The sequence below is a fragment of the Macrotis lagotis genome, chromosome 3 (assembly GCF_037893015.1).
Source record: "Macrotis lagotis isolate mMagLag1 chromosome 3, bilby.v1.9.chrom.fasta, whole genome shotgun sequence".
Taxonomy (NCBI): Eukaryota; Metazoa; Chordata; class Mammalia; order Peramelemorphia; family Peramelidae; genus Macrotis; species Macrotis lagotis.
In genome coordinates this window covers 55,409,953-55,431,064 of record NC_133660.1, presented here as the reverse complement: position 1 = coordinate 55,431,064, position 21,112 = coordinate 55,409,953, and the positions used below count along the sequence as shown (strand labels likewise).

At 37.9% G+C, this 21,112-nt stretch overlaps 1 protein-coding gene across 3 annotated transcripts in view; it reads left to right on the top strand.

The window, feature by feature from the left end:
• The first annotated feature begins 16,525 nt into the window (after window positions 1-16,525).
• Window positions 16,526-21,112, top strand: part of EGF (epidermal growth factor) — a 139,743-nt gene continuing 135,156 nt past the window's right edge. For all 3 annotated transcript variants that reach the window (XM_074228712.1, XM_074228711.1, XM_074228710.1), the window contains exon 1: window positions 16,526-17,414. In XM_074228712.1, the coding sequence (XP_074084813.1) occupies window positions 17,279-17,414 (136 nt within the window). In that variant the 5' untranslated portion in view covers window positions 16,526-17,278. The remainder of the gene's footprint in view (window positions 17,415-21,112) is intronic.

The following is a 21,112-nucleotide window of genomic DNA, read 5'->3' as shown; positions in this document are numbered from 1 at the left end:
GTGCGGGTAGAATGTTCAGTTTTCATAGGCATACAACACTGAGGCCAGCACAATGACTCTGTAGATGATAGGCAGTCTGATACCTGTACTCTCCTACACCTTCCTTAAGAGCCTCCCAGATGCTGATTTAACTCTGGCATGTGTCAATCTCATTATATATATATATATATATCCTGGAAAATATACTTACCAAGGTAAGTGAACTGATCCACAGCCGTAACTGACCCCATGAAAGTTACTTCACCCTGCTTGCCTCAGTTTCCTCATCAGCAAAATGAGCTGAAGAAGGAAACTGCAAAACACTCCAGTATCTTTGTCAAGAAAACCCCAAATGGAATCATGAAGATAGACACAACTGAACAACAAAAATTTACATTTCTTTGTTCTAGCTCATGTCCTTGAAGAACACAGCACTCAATCATGATAATTGGATAATTAAGATCAAGTCTATATAGAACCTAAAAAGACCCAAAATGCACAGAACCCAGCCCTAATACAAAGTCCAAATGAAAGAAGTAAAGCTAGAAAAAAAAGTAAACAAGATAAATACCTGTTATAGAGCCAGGAAGGTCCCAAATATAAACTTGAGTAAGACAATAACTCAATACAAACAAACTACAAAGAAAAACACAGCTTAGCAATCATTTTTTTAAAAATTGTATTAAAAATCGAATGAGATCTCTGGAAAAGCATATTGGAAAAGAAATGAGAGAATTGGGGGAAAGATTTGGAAGAACTCAATGCAGCCTCTGAAGCTGAGATGCAATAAAGTATGGATCGATTCTCTGCTACTTGTGCTAATTTTGTCCCAATACTTAATACCAAGAAAACAGGTGTTCCATCAGCCAGCACCACACCATCCAAGTATGGAACTATCAGTTACAACAGAGAATAGGCAAAATTACTTTTTTAGACATGTTATAAAATATGTAACATGTATGCATTAGCCTAGGTAGTTGCTGAGGTTCCCTCTAATTCTTAAATTCTGTGATTCTGTGAATTACAGTGGATAGAGCACTGGCCATGGAGTTAAGAAGGACAGGAGTTCGAAACTAGCCTCAGACACATGACACTAGCTATGTTAGCTTGGGCCAGTCATTTCTTCCTGATTGCCTGGCTTATAGGGTCATTTCCAGTTATCCTGATCCATATATGTGGCCACTGGACCCAGGTGACTCTGGAGGAGAAGGTGAGGCTGGTGACTTAGCAAGACCCCCCCCACCTCCCCATTCAGTTCATGTGCTGATGTCATGGTTTTCTTTGAGAACAAAGGACAAACATCATCTCCCTCCCTGAGATAGTTTAATTTCTCCCTGGACCTGACCATCAGCAGCTATAGCAGCTGATTCTTTTTAGTCAGAATAACTGAGTACTTATCGATTAGTTTTATGAAAGCTTTGTCCTGTAATGTTGCTATCCCCGAAGGGGACTGATAGGATCTGAAAGGGTTTGAGTTTGTGCTGTGAAATACAGCACAAATACAGAAAGGAATCTCACCTCTTCTCTGAAAGTTTTCCTCTTTCTGTCACTAGTGGGATGAAGGAGACTCTGCTTTGGTGACAGAGTCAGCAGAAGAATCCTGGGAAAAGCACATCTAGATTTCAAAATTATTCACATCATAACCTATGACATCAAATAATACTAAAAGGTGGATGAAAGAAAAGATAAACAAGTCTATAAAGTGTACTTTTTTTAGTTTAACTTGTAATAATGCCACTGACCCAATCTGTTTCTCACATAGCTGACTTTTAAAAAACCCAGATTAAAATGTCAGTAATGACAGTTACAAAACCAGCTCCAATCTTAACTCTTCGCTCAATCTCAGTGTTTTCATTTGGATGGTTTGCCATCACATCTAATTTAACAGAACTCAATTTTAATCTTCATTTTCCCCTTTCTTCCCCTCCTCCCCTCCTCTCTCCCTCCAGACTTCCCTTTTCGTATCAATGATGCCATTGTTTCTCCCAAGACCCAGCCTAGAACTCTTGGAGTCATCCTTGACTCCTTCTCTGCCATTGTTTCTTTAATCTATTTAACAATTATAATCTAATAGTTCTCCCTTTGGATAACTCCCAAATTGATTCTTTTTCTTCCATACCCAATATCGAATAAGTATCATATTAATTCAATTCTAAATCACCTCCCACCTCATTCAATTTGTAATTTTCTTTTAACTAATTTCCTCAAAGTTTTCTTTCCTTCAGTCATCTCCATACTTATGTCCAATTATTATTCCTAACAGACCTTTGTATGCTTCATGGTCTTGCTCAAAACCTATTCGTGATTCCCCATTACCAAGAGACACAGCATGAAAAGAACGATGGAACTACAGTCAGAAAGCGTAAGTTTAAATTTTAACTCTGTGACTTATGGTGTGACTATGGGTAAACCACTTAACCTCTTAGAGTTTTAATTTCCCCAACTGTAAAACAGATGATTTTGGAACTATTTGTTTCATAGGGTTCTTTGAATAGATTCTTCATGAAGTGGGGTGTTAAAGAATAATCCCTAATGTCCTTAGTCTAGCAACTAATGTTCTCCACAATTGGGATCCAAGGTACTTCTCCAATGTTATCTCCTGCTATCCCACCAAATGAATTTGCTTTTAAAGATAAGATTAACTTCTTATTGGACCCAACAAAGAATATAGTAAAGGTGCAGGAAAAACCTTGTGGAGTTCTTATGGCTACCTCTGGTGAGTAATGTCAGTGGAGAACTGAAGGAATATAATACTGTGCGATAAAGTAATATTAGTTATAAAATCACCACTTGGAGCATTGCAACCAGATCCTGTTCTCAAAATTGGTGACCCAATAAGGGTACTTAGCATTTCTGTAGCTCTCTAAGGTTTGTAAAGTGATTTACTTACATTCCTTCATTGTAGCAACATTATATTACAGAGGAGGAAATTGAGTCTCATAAAGGTTAAGTAATTTTATACATAGTAACAACAAATTATTTCACAGGTGTTAATTACCCAGAGAGTCTTGGAGCTCAGGCTCTTTGGCTTCAAATCAAATACATCATTCTCTTAACATAATGCACATGAATATATTATATGTAAATGAATACACATGTATATAGAATATATAAATATATAAAATACACAAAGTAGGTAATTATTGGAAAAATAAGTTTTTCCACACATTATATGGTCAGCCAAGCAATCTAAAATTGACCTTATAATGACCTCTCATATGGATATAGCTAGAGATCTCATGGCCAGGAGTGATGCTATGGAGTACAAGGTCCAAAGGGTTCAAACTCTAAAGTATTCCTGTAAGAGATATGACTTGGCTAAGATCACTTTCATGTGATTCACAGCCAAGATTGTATTCCCAAATCTAATACTATAACCAGGCTTTGCAAATTTGGAAACTTTTTTTGTTGCAAGTATAGGGCATTTTGGGTTCTTTCAGTCTCAAGAGATCTTTGAATGAGGAATAAACATAGAGCTTAATCAAATGCAGCTCCTTTATCTGAAGCACACTTTTCAAATACAAGCATATGAAAATTGAAATTTTCTACTTTAAACCATGAGAAGAATGTGACATTCACACTCCTTTTCATGTCACTGACATTTTAAAAATTCATCCATATGTAAGGAAGATCCTTTTTTATTATATTTTCTTTAACTTCTGCTCCTGCTGCAGTAGCTACTAAATATATGTGTACTCTCCTTGGGTCAATAGGTGATTTTTTTCCCTAAGCAAACAAGGCAATCAATGATCTGATTTACAATGAGAAAAAAAAATAAACAAAACTCCACATCAGCTTCCCAATCTGCACAGGTGTTCAAATTACATAACTGTGGTTCTTGGAATCGAGGACAGTGGATAGGTTTCATGAAAAGAGCTAACATGAGCGTATGATTGAATGTCTAGTATTAGAGGCAGAACTGGCCTATCAGAAAATGAATCCACCTCCCTCACAGGGGAAGAATCTAAACCAAGTGAAGTCACTCAGGATGTAATATCCGGCCTTTGGAAAATTGCCCTGGGGTGGACCTGCAATGTCAAAGAATTTCATTTCTCCTCTCCTTACCCCAAATTGTTTAAAATACATATAAAGAACTTAAAGCAATGTCACCTGTCATTTTTAAAAAATAGGACACACTAGTCTTCATCCTGAAAGTTGTTTTCTATTCATTTTCTTTTTCTAGTTCCTGGCTGAGGCTTCCCTCAAGAATCGACATGTATTTATTTTATTTAATAGATCTAACTACTTGTCTCCAGGCAAATCTTCATGGATCATTGAAAGAAACTATCTGAAACAATCTCTCAGATGACATAAAGCAGGACACTTAGTTGTGTACACAACATTGCTCACAGAACTTTAGTTCATTAACATTTTATATGCAGAAAAAGTACCATGGATGTTCAGCATAACCACTGAGGACAGAGGATGGGAAAACCTACCTCTTTCACTTGAGGTCACAGCCTGGGTGGGTGGGTGGGGTCATTATGGCAGATGGGTCCTGGTCATAAGAGTTCAACCCTCTCATTTTTTCAGATAAAGGAATTGAGACTGAGGAAGGTCCAGAGACTTCTGCTGAATATCAGAAGCAACATTAGAACCTGTGTCCTTTGATACTTTTTCTAACTCTTCCCTCCCTTCCTCCCTCCTCCCTCCTTTCCTTCCTTCCTTCCTTCCTTCCTTCCTTCCTTCCTTCCTTCCTTCCTTCCTTCCTTCCTTCCTTCCTTCCTTCCTTCCTTCCTTCCTTCCTTCCTCCCTTCCCTCCTCCCTTCCCTCCCTTCCTTCCTTCCTTCCTTCTTTTTAAAAAGATTTTATTTATTTTGAGTTTTACAATTTCCTCAATCTTACTTCCCTCCCCCACCCCACCTTCTTTCCTTCTTGCCTGCCTCCCTTCCTCCTTCCCTCCTTCCCTCCCTCCTTCCCTCCTTCCTTCCTTCCCTCCATCCCTCCCTCCCTCCTTCCTTCCTTCCTTCCTTCCTTCCTTCCTTCCTTCCTTCCTTCCTTCCTTCCTTCCTTCCTTCCTTCCTTCCTTCCTTCCTTCCTTCCTCCCTTCCCTCCTTCTTTTTAAAAAAGATTTTATTTATTTTGAGTTTTACAATTTCCCCAATCTTACTTCCCTCCCCCACCCCCACCTTCTTTCCTTCTTGCCTGCCTTCCTCCCTCCTTCCCTTCCCTTTCCTTCCTTCCTTCCTTCCTTCCTTCCTTCCTTCCTTCCTTCCTTCCTTCCTTCCTTCCTTCCACCTTACCCTGCCTTCCTCTTTCCCTATCCTCCTCCCTCTCCCTCTCCCTTCCCCCCCCCACCCATTTTCCATCTTCCTGAACACACAGAAACACACGTATCCTTTTAAAACTGAAAGGGACCTTAGAGACCATTTAGGTCAATCCATTTTAAAGAAAAGAAATTTAAGGTCCAAAGAGCTTCCCAAGATCACATGGTAATAGAAAAATGAGATTTAAACCTCTGGTCTATGTGTGTATGACCTTCGGCAAATTACTTCTGTAGATCTCATTTTCTTCTAACATAAAATGAAGGGGTTTGGCTAGGTTCGTTACAATGCTAAATCTGTATCTTATGATCCTCCGATTCCACATGAATCCCTATTTTTTTTTCATTCTATCTTGCTGCCTCTTAAAAAGAGAAGGTACCTGATTCTAATTCTGTGCAATTTGAACATATTTACCTTCCCAGTTGAAAACTCATCTTTTCATTGTTTTTTCCTGATGGTGGTTGATGGTAGTTCATATTTCAAAAGTGCCAGGCTTTTTTCTCTCTGATATTTTCTGCTTCCTCTGGCACTACAGAAAATACTAGGATAAATGATTCAATGAACAAAATCCCATTATGATAAAACCTTAGAAAGGTTCATACTCATGCGAGACAGTCTCACTGGAAAAATATAAACTTGAATGCTTGAAAAATAACTAACAGAAGTTTCTATCTTGTCTTTTTTTTTTTTGCAATTGGGTTTAAGTGACTTGCCCAGGGTCATATACTTAATATCAAGTGTCTGAGGTCAGATCATTCTGACCCACTGCACCTTCTAGCTGCCCCTTCCATCTTACCTTAATCATGACTTTCTACAATCCTTTGCTGAAACCCAAGTGTGATATGTGTGTTAGGACCACTATCTAACAAAATAATCTGCTTTATCTCCCCCACACTTCATCCTAATATCAGTCAAGCTATATTTTCCCCTAAAACAAAATCATGAATTGATTAACTTTGGGATGGGGAAAGGCTCAAACTATGCTTACAGCAGTTTCCTGGCAGCTTCTGGCTATATTGATGTGACTTTCCAATCATACAGGGACAAATGGAGCTCACCCATGGGGAGGGAGGCATCATTGCCCTATGGATAGGTACATAGCTAAAGACCACATGAGCTACCAGAGCCTACCTACTGAACCAACCTGCGTTTTCATGTGGAAACAAAGCTTCTTCCTAAACCCCATCTATAGAAACTAAGTGAAACTGTAGTCTTAACTGTTTAATAACAGAGTGCCTCATTTATCTCTACATCAAATTGGAACTAATAAAAGTACTGGCATCAGGCCCACCTCTAACCAGTTCTAATCAGATGGTGTACTCCTGATCTACCAATTTAAAAACCTTGTCAAAAAATTGAAAATTGGTTGATGTGGTGGAAAACATTGTCATTAATTAATACTGTTTCTTGTGATTACCCTCCTAAGTACTCACAAAGTATGTCTTTTATAATATATTTTAAATTTTGCCAAAAATCAAAGTTAACCGCAAATTTGAAATGCTGGTCTTCTCTTCTTTAAAAATTGTGACAACATTTATCCATATAGTGTCTTGTTGCACCTCTCCTGTTTCCTATGACTTTTTTTCCATTACCACTGATGCTCTGTGAATTGGTCCAACAATTCTGGAAAACAATTTGGAATTATATCAAAAAAGTCATTTATCTGCACATATCCATTGATCTAGTGAGAACTCTAATGTTGATTGTTCTTTTTCTTCAAAGAGGACCAAAATGACATTATGATATTGGGGTCAACTGTGGTTTTCAGAGCTATATATGAGCTTGGAAGGCTCTACCACAGATCCAGTTCAGACAGTCTATTTGAACACTTGCGATGGAGACGTCTTTACATTTGCACATCTCACATTTTTTTTGAGTTACAGAAATTTTATTTTGTTCATAGCATACAATGCTCCCATGTTTCACAATCAATTCTAAAGTTCTTCAGAGAGATCTTGAGAGTGTCCTTGTATCACTCCTGATCTACATTGAACCCCTTTTCTTGTGTGAGTTTTCCATAAAATAGTCGTTTAGGTAAACTTATATTTGACATTCAGACATGACCAGCCCATTGAATTTTTTTTTTTTTTAGATTTTGGCAAGGCAAATGGGGTTAAATGGCTTGCCCAAGGCCACACAGCTAGGTAATTATTAAGTGTCTGAGACCAGATTTGAACCCAGGTACTCCTGACTCCAGGGCCGGTGCTTTATCCACTGCGTCACCTAGCTGCCCCAAGCCCATTGAATATTAATTGTGAGGTGGAACCTCTCTGCAGTAAAATTTACATACTTGGCAGATCAGCCTGAGAGAGGACCTCAGTGGCTGGTCCTTTACCTTGTCAGGTATCTCTAGAATCTTCATAAGACAATTCAAATCGAAGTGTTCAATTTTCTAGCACAGCTCAAGCAGAGAAGTCCAGATTTCAAAGGAATAACAATGAAGTCAGAACAGCAGCTCTGCAGTCTTCAATTTGGTAGGCAGTCTCCATCACACTTTCCTTCAGAGCTTCCCAAACATTGAGCTAGCTCTGGCAATAGGTGTATCAACCTCATCATCTCTGTGTGTACATCCATTAAAAAATACACTGGCAAAGTAAGAGAACTTATCCACAATATTTAAAATTGCTCCATTAAATCAATGGTTTAATGTGGTGTGGTGCTGACATTTTACTTTGACCTATGCATTTCTGTTTTCTTGTTGTTAATGTCAGATTAAAATTAGCACAAGCAACAGAAAATTGATTCCTTCTTTGTTGCATCTCAGCCTCAGAGGCTGCATAATCGTCTGTGAACAGTCTCACATTAATTATTTTTCCACTTTAGTCTTGGCTTGTAGTCTTTTCAAGTAAAATATTTTACTGTCAGTGCAATAAATTGATGCTGTTTTCATCTTCCCTTGAAGATGTATGTCAACAATGTGATAAACATCAAACATTTTTTAAAAAATAATATTTTATTTTTTCTAGTTACATTTAAAGACAAATTTTAACATTCATTAAAAATTTTTGAATTCCATTTCTACCCTTCTCCCTTACTTTCCCTAAGATAGTAAGCAATTTGATAAAGGTGCAATATATTTGTGATCATGTAAAATATATTTCTACATTGGTCATATTGCAAAAGAAGAAGCATATCAAAAGAAAAAGACCATAAAAATAAAGTGAAAATAGTATGCTTCAGTCTACACTCAGATTCCATCAGTTCTTTCTCTGGATAGCAATTTTCCTTGGGAGATCTTTGGAATTGTCTTGAGTCATTGTATTCCTGGGAATGACTAAGTCATTCATAATTGATCAAAACAAAATGTTACTGTGACTGTGCAGTGTTCTGGTTCTGTTCACTTTGCATCAGTTCATGTAAGTCTTTCCAGATTTTTCTGAAATCTGCCTGCTTGTTATTTCTTATAGCACAATAATATTCCATTACCATCATGTGCCACTACTTGTTTAGCCTTTCCTCAGTTGTTAGGTAATCTCTCAATTTCCAATTATTCTTACCTCAAAGAGGAGAATAAATATTTTTTTATAAATATTTTTTATTTATGCAGTTCCTTCCCTTCCCCTGCCCATTTTTTTTCCTCTATGGGATTTAGACCTAGTATTGCTGGATCAAAAGATACACACAGTTTGTTTGTTCTTTGGCCAATTTGGTTTCAAATTGCTCTCCAGAATGGTTGAATTGCTTCACAACTCTACCAACAGTGCATTAATATCCTAATTTTCCCACATCCTTTCCTACATTTTAAGTTTCATTTTCTGTCAATCTGATAAGTGTGAGGTGGAACCTCAAAGTTGTTTGAATTTGCATTTCTCTAGTCAATAGTGATTTAGAACATTTTGATTTCTTCATCTGAAAATTTCCTGTTTATATTCTTAGACTATCAATTGGGGAATGACTTATAGTCTTATAAATTTGACTCAGTTTTCTGCATATTTGGGAAATGAGATCTTTAACAGTGATATTTTCTGTAAAGAGTATTTCCCAGTTTTCAGTTTTCCTGTTAATCTTGGTTGCATTAATTTTGCTTGCATAAAATCTTTTTAATTTGATATAATCAAAATTATCCATTTTATCTTTTGTAATACTCTTTACCTCTTCTTTGGTCAAAAATTCTTCTGATGTTGAACTCTTTCTTGTTTTTCTAATTTGCTTATTGTGTCAGCATTTATGTTTAAATCATATACCCATTTTGACTTTATCTTGGAATATGACATAATGCAAAAAAAAGCATGGGAGTAAGCACAAAGCCCTGCTTTACTCCACTCCATTGGTGAATATGAATGTGCAAGAGCATTGTTCATTATCCAGAACCTGATCAAGCATGCCATAATAGAGCTTATGTACAATACTGATGAACTTTACTGGGCAAGTAAATGCTACATAATCTTCCATGGAGGTCTTGGTCAGGTTGACAAATATTGTACAAAGACCTCTGTTCTGCTCCTTGCACTATTCCTGGAGTTGTTGGGTAGAAAACATATCAACTGTACCTTGGTTATTTCTGAAGTCACATTGGCTCTTCCACAGTGGTCGTCTTCCAGGTGAAGGATCAGTTTATTAAGTTTTAGTCTTAGTATTAGTGTCATGATTAAGAGAGAGAGAGAGAAAGAAACATTCCCCACCCTTCAAATTGTCATAGGACAATTCCTTTATAGATATGGACAATGGATGCCTCCTTGAAATACTGGGGGATAATCTTCTCTTGCTATACAATCCAGAAGATTTTTCAACTTCTGTAGAAGTAGTGGACCCCCTACCTTGTAGATCTCTGATAGGATGGAATCAGCACCAGGTGCTTTGCCACATGAGAGGGCCCTACTGGAATTTAAAACCTCTTCTTCAGTTGGAAGTTTGTTTAGAGAGGGATTGACTTCAACCTCAAGTATACAGTTAGTGTCATCAGCATTGGTTCATTGTGATCTGTGGAGAATCCTATTGAAGTGTTCAAATAATCTCTCCAGGTTCATGTCCTTATCGCAGTTAAGTGTAGATTCATCAGTGCTGAATAGTTTGAGATGCATTGTAAGTCTTAGGTTCATAAATAGCCTTCAGGATATCATAAAAGTACTTTGGATTGTTACTATCAGCATAAAATGGAATTTCATCTGCCTTCATACTGAGTCAAGAATCCTACATTTCTCTAAACTTCACTTGAAGTTAAGAATACCTTAGCTTGCCCATCCTCTTTTCCTTTAAGATGTGTTTTCTGTATTAAGACCATTTTCTATATGAAGCCTCTCATTATTATCTCAAATGGTAATGCCCTCTTTCCCAAAGTGCTTTACATATCAATATTTTTTATATATTTGTATGTATTAACTTTATGCTGTATAACAAGACACAAATATGCATGTACATGTGTATATGCAGATTGATCCATCCATCCATCCATCAATTATCTATCCATCTATCCATCTATTGATCTGTCATCTATCCATCCATCCATGCATCTATCTTCTACCTATCATCTATCTATCATCTATCTATCTATCTATCATCTATCTATCTATCTATCATCTATCTATCTATCTATCATCTATCTATCTATCTATCTATCTATCTATCTATCTATCTGTTTGTCTGTCTATCCATTCATCCATCTGTGTATCTATCTATATATCCATTTATCTATATATATATATATCTTTGGTTCTAACATTTGGAATGGAGTTGGTCCTTTGCCATCAATGATGACTAAAAGAAATGGGGTCACAAAGACATGACTGAATAACACCAATAAGAATGGAATATAAGAATGCAAGAATGTAACGCAGGTAGGGAATATTTTATTCTTTATACTTGTGTTATCTGCCTGAAACAAAGTGAGCACTTATTAAATAACTATTTTTTAATTAAAGATTTTATTTGAGTTTTACAATTTTCCCCCCAATCTCATTAAATAACTATTAATTGATATGTATACAAATCTTTTAGCAGCACTTTTTGTGGTAACAAAGAACTGGAGTAAAGTTGTTGCTTATTGACAGGGGAAGGTAGAACAAATTGTGATTTATAGTATATTTTATAATGCTTAATAAAGTAATATTGCACTGTAAAAAGGGACCAATATAAAGAATTCTAAGAAGCTTGGGAAGAATTATATGAACTGATGCAGACCAGAGCAGAGCAATTTACACAAAGCAGCAGCTGATGATAGTGAAGCATGCTTCTTTTTTACTTTGGCTGAGAAGTGGTAGCATAGGCGTGTCCAATGAGGCATATATTTTCAGACATAACCAAATACATTTATTTGTTTTACTTAGCTCTACTTATTGATTAGAGACACCTATTGTCATTAGATGTGGGGGAGGAAGTCATTGAGAGATATTTATAAAATACATATATAAAAAGAAAGGAAATTATTAAAACAATTTTGAAAAGTTTATTGATGGTGACTCAACAATCACACCTGCAAAGTCTTCAGTACTGTGTGTGTGTGGCGGTTGTAATTTTTATGGGTGTGGTGTCTTGGACTCATGGAAGTCAACTCTAGGCCAGATAGTAATTCTCTTTGGAATTATATTGAGTTTTAATTATCTAGTGAACATTTTGTGTTCTAGTATTTTCACTTCATAAATTACTTTGTTTGATTTAAAAATGTTGTCAGAGCTCATCTAATTCATGCTCCATCTGAAACACGAATCTTTTCTGTGTGTGATACAGAATTCTGGATTGAATACTAGGCTTGGAGTCTGGAAGATACGTCTTCCTGAATTCAAATCTGGCTTCAGACACATTACTAGCTGTGTTATCCTGGGCTCATTTAACCTTGTTTGCCTTAATTTCCTCATCTGTAAAAAAAAAATGAGGTGGAGAAGGAAAATGGCAAACTGCTTCATTGTCTTTGCCAAGAAAACCTCAAATGGTGTAATGAAGTATCTGACACAACTAAGCAACACAACAATAAAACTGATATTCATTGAACCTCATTCTATCTTCTGGGGGTCAAGAGGAATGTCTTTACTGAAGACAATGCTTCATTTGTTGGATTACAGCAATCACAGCTCTCTTACATCTTCAGGTCTTCAGACATTTAATCATCTTTAATAACAGACAACAATAACTTTGTATTGGATTGAAGGCCCTTAGATATCTTATTAAAACAAATATTGATTGGTTTGACCAAGTCAATGACGTATCAAAATTCCCCTCAATTTAGACATGTTGTTTTAGTTAATGAAATCTAAGATTACATTATCTTTTGGAATGCACCATCACACTTTTGAGGATAATTAAGTTATCTGCCTACTTCACATTAAATGTTTTCTGATGACATCTTTCCTATTCCATACTTCATTTGTGAGTCCAAGTGTAGGACTTCACATTTAAATTGTTTGGTCATTTTTCAGTCATTTCCAACTCTTCATGACCCTATTTAGGGTTTTCTTGGTAGAGATACTGGAACAGTTTGCCATTTCCTCCTCCAGCTCATTTTATAGATGAAGAAAATGGCCAAAAGGGTGAAATGACTTGCTCAAGGTCACACAGCTAGTGTCTTTGAGGTGGGATTCAAAATCCAGGTGTTTTCTTGTGCACTATGGTGCCACCTAGTGCCCAAGTCATATTTTTGCTAGACTCAATTTGTAACGCATTTACATTTACTCTTGCTACAATTCTAATTTAAATCTAGAATGTTTTCCATCCCTCCCAGCTTTGCATATCTGAATATCTAATAAGAATGCTATGTATATTTTTGTAAAAGTCCTGATATAAATATCGAACAGAACATGTCCAACTTTGTGTTATTCTTCTAGAAATTTCCTTATAGGATAACATTGAACAAATAACACTATTTCAACCCAGTGTTACATAGCTAGGTCACATTTGAACTCAGGTCCTCCTGACCAGTGCTCTATCCACTGTGCCACTTAGCTACTACTCAGCCCAGTTTTCTAATAAGTTTAGAATTCAAAATGCCTTATTGAAATGGAGGCATAATCATTCTAAAGCATTTCCTTGATTTTATCAATTGTATCAAGTATTTTGGATTATTTTGGAGAGGATCTATGGCTTTATTGGGCACTGATACACATCAATTACCTTCCTAAATCATAGAATATAGAAGTTAAGGGACTTACCTAGTGTCCTCCAGTCAGTATGTGTCATAGGTGGGACTTGAACCTAGGTCTTTTGATTCTTAGGTCATTTCTCTCCCTATTAAGCCATTTTGCTTTCCTCCATCAGAAAAGGAAGTTAGCTTTCATTGATTTGTCAAACTTTGTGAACCCATGTTAGTGCATAATGATCACTGTTTGCATTTCTTAGTATTCACAAGTCTATCCTTAAATAATGCACTCTAATGTTTTACATGCTAGGGGCAGCTAAGTGACACAGTGGATAGAGTATTGAATCTGAAATCAGAAAGACTCAAGTTTAAATTTGTCCTCTGGCACATAGTGGTTGTGTAACCCTGGATAAGTCATGTATCTTCTGTCTGCCTCTGTTTCTTCACCTGTTCAATAGAGATTATAAAATTCCTTACTTTTCAGCTTTGCTGTGAGGATCAAATGAAATGATATTTATAAAGCACATATAAAACTGGTACATAGTAGGTACTTAATTAAATCTTGTTAAATAAAAAATTTATTGATCTTGTAGTTTAGAAGAACCATAGAAGACAGTGTTTTGCAATGAAAAGTGTGTGCTATATCAAGACTCTTTGGTTTGAATACTGATTTTGCTGACTCTGTGGTCCTGGGCAATTCACTTAATATTCTGGGTTTCAGATTTCTCACCTATAAAATGGGTAGACAGAACTAATTTCTAATTTCTTCTAGTTTTTTGAAAGGAAGGACTATTACCCATCTGCTCAGAGTAGTTTAGATTTAGGTTTATCTAGAAGCAAGAAGACAAGTTTATTAGATGACTGATTTCTCCTCTAATATCTATGGTTTTATGTTTCTATGACTTTACTATGTAAACAGCTTCTTTTTTTAATGTGATAATTTGTTTTGTAGACTATCTGAATTAGATTTTTTTAAATCTCAAACTACCCTTGTAGAAAGCTCCTGTATTCACACTTTGTATTTCCTAACCAATGTTTACTTAGTTATACAAAGTAATTACAATAATAAAAACTTAAGCAAAATATAACTAGGGAAGTGGTACCCCTCTCCCACTCACCCCAATTCTGTTAACATTCAAGAGTCAGATCTGATGTATGAGTTGTTTCAAATAAGCTGTTCTTTACTCTTCCTTAATCTAGATGAATTTGAGTTGGCTGTATTACCTTGCCTTTATGCAGCTATTATTTATGATTCGGGGACAGTGAGAAGTACTGAAAACAATTTTTAAAAAAAATGTCTGCTAATTTGTGAAACCTGGGCTGGTGGATTGAGTCATTAGAACATATTATGAGCTCTCTGTGTGACCTAAATTTGGGTGAGTCTAGAAAAAGAATTCAGTGTCCCCATATTGCCACCCCCTTCATTTTCCTTTGGTCTTTTCTAGAAGAGATCTGAGATTCCTGGGAGAGGCCAGCCAAAGTCAGCCAAAACCTGCTCTAGGCAGTTATGGAAAAACAACACATTCTTTGTGGGACAAACAGGACACAACTACTTATATAATTTTAAACTAGAGACCAAGGTAAAGGATTTCCATGAGCCTGGCCTTAGCCTTCTTCAGAAGGAAGAGAATTTGTCATCCTTTGTGTGGTCATTGCTTTATGTCCATTCAGACATATCCTTAACATGCCTTCCCAGGGTAGTTGGAATGAAAGCCTGTCCTGTTGAATTTTCCATTGTACTTCAAGTCTGGGTGAAGCGACTGTTGAAACCGAATGTCACTGTATATAGCCGAGTGTAAACATGAAGAATTAGTCCTTCGTCTGCTGCCCTTGCAAGTGAAGAATAGCACAGAGGCTGGCTATTGATCGTTCATCCTGCTTGTTTTCTCTCACCATGCCCTGTCAATTCTTGCAAAGACAACCTTAGTATACAGAGGTGCTGGCTTTGGGCACTTTCCAAGATTTCTGGCTGTTACATCATTAGCTTTTAAAACTTTTTTTTCGGAGTTGGTATTATAATAGACCGTCCTTCTTGGGCTTTCATTCTATTTTAAACTTGGTTAAGTTGTCCATCTGTATATTTCATGTCTCCCCTTGGGAGTTTCCAACTTCCCTTTTGAATAAATTCTCAAAAAATTTTATAAGAATTTTTCTTTTTGAGATTGGAAATATGCTTTAAGCGGTATGGAGAACTGCTGATGAGGCAAAAAATTTTCCTTTGATAAAGATGGGCACCTGTTTCATAGCTGGTAAGTGACTTGCTCAAAGTCACAGTCAATATGTCAGAGGCACTCTCTAAACTCAGACCTTCCTGATGCTGGGGCCTCTGTAAGGTCTACAGCAACGAAAAAAAGGTTTGAGATCTACAAAGGTGTGATTACATCAGGATTTTATTAAAATAGTGACCAAGGCAGTATGGTAGTATAATATAGTGGTGACAAACTCAAATAGAAATAAGGACAGCTAAACCATTCATAAGGATCCTTGTAGGCCCCATTTTGACTTAGAAAATCCCTTGTTTATATATTTCTTTTTTTACTACATGAATGCATTAAAATCATACAGGAACAACATTTTAATCTGGTTCCAGACTGACTCAGGACTATTACAGGCTGGATGTTTGATACCTCTAGTGTTGTGCATACAGAGCTGGCCCCAATGATCCCTGCAACAATGAAATCAGAGGTTCTTTTAAAAAAAAGAGGGTGATGTGAAACACTGGGGAGATGGCAATGATGAGACAAATGGCCGGTTCCTATAAATGAATACAAGTTGGCAATGGTCTTGATAAGGATGAGAGGCATTGTAACACAGGAATGGGTGGTTAGTTTTCAGTTGGGAAGATCTGGGTTTAAAAGTCCTATCTCTGGGATCCTGGGTAAGGAATTTAACCTATTAGTTTTCCACACAACTATCTTTCTCTGTATTTTGCATTATGGTCCAGGTAAGTTTTCTTGCATAGATGCTCCTTACCCTAATGAAAGCATCAGAGCACTCCAGCCTAATGCTTATTTTTTTGTTCTCTCTTCTGAGGTTCTGGAGCATGATCAATCTTTAACAGTTCATCTTTGAAACCCTCCCTTCCCCAAAGGCCCTCCACCCTGCTTGTATTTTATGGCTCCGAATATTTCTTTTGCATGGTTAGATATCCATTCTTTTGGCTGACTTCCTCACTCTCTTGTCGTTTGGAGTTGCCCACATACTTATTCGCAAACAGAGGCTTCACTCAAGTGGCCCAGAAAGGAGGTGGAGCAAGCAGAGCTTTAAAAAGGAAAAGGGGAGTCTTTCCAAGTCTGAAGAAAGAGGAACTGGGCTGGGAGAGGAATCATTTCTCTGTTTCTTCCTTTAGTCTTACCCTAGGGCTGTGCCTTAGTTAGGTCTTTCACCAGTTTTTTTCCCTTCTTCCTTCCTTCCTCTCTCCCTTCCTTCCTTCCTTCCTTCCTTCCTTCCTTCCTTCCTTCCTTCCTTCCTTCCTTCCTTCCTTCCTTCCTTCCTTCCTTCCTTCCTTCCTTCCTTTCTTTCTTTCTTTCTTTCTTTCTTTCTTTCTTTCTTTCTTTCTTTCTTTCTTTCTTTCTTTCTTTCTTTCTCTTTTTTCTTTCTCTCTCTCTCTCTCTCTCTCTCTCTCTCTCTCTCTCTCTCTCTCTCTCTCTCTCTCCCCTTTACTTTGGTTTCTCCTCTCAGCTTGCTGCAATAAGGCCTGTAGTCATCCTTAGGAACTGGGCTGCTAAACTGTGTTAAATTTGTCCTTCCAGTGTCAGAAATTTCATATTTCTTTCCACCCTCTTCTCTACTCCAGGTGGAAGAAAAAGCTCTTGCTTGGAGCTTCTTTAAACAGGAGAGGAAAAGTAGTAGCAGGATCGCCTTGCCTCTGGTTGCCAGGGAAAGGTTACAAGTGGGGGGCTGAGTGGGAAAGAAATGAGGATCCAGGGCCCCAGGCAAGGAGCTCCTCGCAGGGAGCCGGCTGCCCGCGGCTCTCTTCACGCCTGAGGCCGCCCAGGTTGCTCCCGGGTGACAGTTCAGAGAGCTCCCCATGATGTGGCTCTTTCTTCTGTCTTGGCCAGTGGGCTTCGCGTTCAGCCTGGCCAGTCTCCTGGCCCCGCAGCTTCGGGAGAATGCCCAGTGCCCTCCGCGCCCTGCCCCGGGGAAGGGGCGCGGAACTTGTGCGGGTAAGTGCGGGCGCAGGGCTTCATGCGGGGTTCTGTGGAGGCTCGCTGTTGCCTTCTTGTTCCTGCTCGGATCAAGTCCCTGTGTTTGCTGATCTTTTTTTGGGGGGGGGGGGCTGGGAAGAGGGAGAAGAGAGTAGCGGGGCTTAACTTGTTTCCTCCTCTGCTTATTGCTAATCCATCCATTCTGCTCAGCTCCCTGCTGTCGTGGGAGAACGAAGGACAATCATCCACCCGTTGTAAATGAGAATACCAATGCCAGCCTCTTAAAATGTTTTCTCGTGTGTGTGTGTGTGTGTGTGTGTGTGTGTGTGTGTGTGTGTGTGTGTTTGAAACCATTTAAACTCGAATTTGTCGTAGAGTGCACCTGTTTTCACAGCAAAATCAGCCCGTCATGCATTGTGGGTGCTATCAGAAGGCATGGCACTTCGAATTTACTGCCATGTATTGGAAACTGGGGAAGCAGATGGCACCCTCAGAACCTGTAAAGGTACCCAAGTGGCTACCACAGGGGAAAGCCCTCCCTCCTGGCATCTCCCAGCAAGCTTGGGGAGGGTGGGAAAATAAGGGAAGGGGGAATAGAGACCACTGGGAGCAGACCAGGATCCAGTTTTTGGAAGAGGTTCAGGTTCAGGGAATAATCATTCGCTTGTAATTGACCTCGTCATGTGAAGTTCTGCCATTAGCCTTGGTGGGAATCCAATTTTTTTTTTTTTTTTAGTAACAGGTGCCTTGTGAGGGTAAGGACTGCCAAGGAGTGCAACTTTGTAAACAAAAAATAAAAATCGACTTTCTAAGTCGTCAAGAGGAAACAGAAACTGCAGCAGGTGCCAATAACTGACCTTCTTCCTAAGGGCTTTGCCTGAGATAGTCATACTAGGTTTAAAGGATTTTTTCCCCCTTTTGGTGGGAAGTTGGAATGAATGGGGAAAGGGACAAATTGGGATTGTTTGACAAAACCATTGCTTTTCGTTGTACAAATAGAGAAATTCCAGATGGACATATCCTTATGTTTGAAGTCTGAAACCCTTGCCATCACTCTTTTAATTAATCCCTGGGTGGGTCTCCAACCTGTTGCTTATCCATTTCAATCCATGGGAGGGAATGTAGCCCAAGAACATTCCCTTCTCTTTCCTAAGATTGCTATCTGAGAGACAGTAGGGAGTGAAGGACAGAATGAGAAAAGAAAGACGGTTTTGGGGGAAAAGTCAGAGAGTAGAGTGAAGGGGAAGAAAAGGAAGAGACTTAAGCCGGTCAGACAAAACTTTTCCACATTTATTGACCCACTAACCTAGACACAGAATGGGAAAGGGGGGGGGCTAACTAACTCTTAGAAGTTAGTAAGATAAATTTATCAATATTATTATTCAGTTTGATATTTGAACTAGGAGCCTAGAATCCTCCCTCAAAGTCTCCAGGCATCTAAGAAATGGAGGAATGCTGAAGAAACAATTTTCTTACCCCTAGGCAGGGAAACAGAAGAGGCACATTTTGGATTCAACCACATTGGATCATAAACCTAGATCCAGAAGATATCTTAGTGGTCATTGAGTTCAATTCCTTATTTTACGGATGAAAAAACTAAGACAGAGAAAGGTTAAGTGAGGACCATAAAAGTCATCTAATCCAATCCCTTCATCTTGCAGGTGAAGAAACTGAGGCACAGAAAGGTTCAATTAAGAATCATAAAGGTTATCTAGTTCAATCCTCCTCCTCATTTTTAATAGAGGAAATTGAGATCCATGAAGGTTAAGTAACTTGTCTAAGGTCATTCAGGAAGAAATACATAAAAAAGTAGATTTTTAAAGTCTGTATCTCTGACTCTCAGTTTTATTTTCATTGCTCAGAAGATCAGATAATGGAAAGGAGATGGCTGAGAACTATGACAGATTCCTTAGGGTAAGCAGATACCCCCACTTCATTTCTGAAAAACCCAACCTGACTCCTTAGTAGTGAGGGTAGAGACTCTGCTTGCATTGCTAAGGTAGTCTCTTGGGAGTACTTTGGAACAGAAGAGTTGAGACTTAACTGTTGAGATGAGCATGGGGTAGGAGTAGTGTCCCATGTTGAAGTTCCCAGGCATTCCTGCTGTCATGTTGAAAATCCTTTCCATCCATGATCACTGCTCTTGATACATGCAATACCCTATACAGATACTTAGCTATGTATGTTGGCCTGGATACTATGATGGCAGAGTTGGACCATGTGGTGCCTTATTTGCATAGTGCTGGGTGAGTGGAATGTCTGGATGCCTCTTTATGACTTTATGTCTCTTTACTACTTCATTCCTTGAAGGTCACGAGTTTAAACCTTTTCCTTTACACTTACCCATCTCAAGTTAGCTGATGAATGCCTGGGGTCACACCCCAGCATTTTATAGTATAGTATTCCTTTCCCCTTTCCAACAGACTTATGAATGCTAACTCTTTTTAAAAATTCTGCCTTCCATGATTGAAAGTGGAATTGAAAGTATTTCCCAAGAACCTACCTTGACCCAACAGAAAGAATACTTTGTTGTCCAACAAAAGCAGGTTAAACTGGTCCAAATCTGTGTCTTAGTCAAATGCTAAACCTGGTATGATTAGAAACAGGATTGAAGAATTATGTTCTATTTTGAATCAATTGGAAATCTTCTTAATATGCTTTGGTTTGATCCAAAGCACAGAAAACTTTTGGCAAACTTTTTAAGTTTGTCTGCCTCGAGGAGAAAAATATCCTGAGGAAAGAACTGTTCCTGATGGATTGTTATACCTGTTATAGTGAGGAAGAAAGGAATACTTACAGCTGAGCCTGAGATAAAGCTACTGAAGAAATGCATGGATGGCAGAAGAGAGTGGAAATATAACTTTTAACTCTAAACTAGGAAATTCTGAACTTTAAGCACTTAAAGGGCTTAGTCAGCTTCAAGGCTAGATAAGATTATTCAAGTATTGCGTTGCTAAAATCCATTTGGTATTTCAATGAGAATGATGGGGGGAAAATCCTTGTCATGACTGTAAGGAAACTACCACAATGATTTCTTAATCATAAAAAATAGAAATGAAAGGCTGTAAAAACCTCAAAATCTCACTCAAATTTGACTTTATTTCTTTGACATAATTAATCCTATTATTTTCAAAATAACATTAATGCTAAGCAAAAATATAGCATTGAAACTGACACTTTAAAATACTTAAATTACTCAGATAACTGATGTAAGAAGCCAATTTGGGAAGTGTCCTGGTAGGACTCCAGCATTAAGAAAATGCCACTCAGTAGTGCAAATGAAATCTGTTTGTAAGGTCTATTAATAGAGAGATCATAATTTTATCCCTACCCCCTCCATCCCTTTTGAAAATGATGGTACATATTTTAAGGGAACAGGGAGAGACCTCTTTCATCTTCCAGGGTCACTTATGCTTCAGGTTCAACAACAATAACAAATATTTATTAAACATCTACTGTACCTTAAGTGGTGAGAATTCAAAAAATGAAATGGAAACAACCTCTGACCTCCAGGAGCCCACAATTTAATGGAAAAGGAGAAGGTATAGATAATGAAGGGCAGCAAGGAGAGAGTTCCAGATGAAATGTTGAGAGAAATCAGAGTTGCCTTCAACAACCTGAGATGGTTATAGTATAAAGCAAGAATACAGGAGGTGCAGCACTCAAGAAAGGGAGGTTGAAGTCTTGATACAAGTGGTTTACAATACAAGTGATTA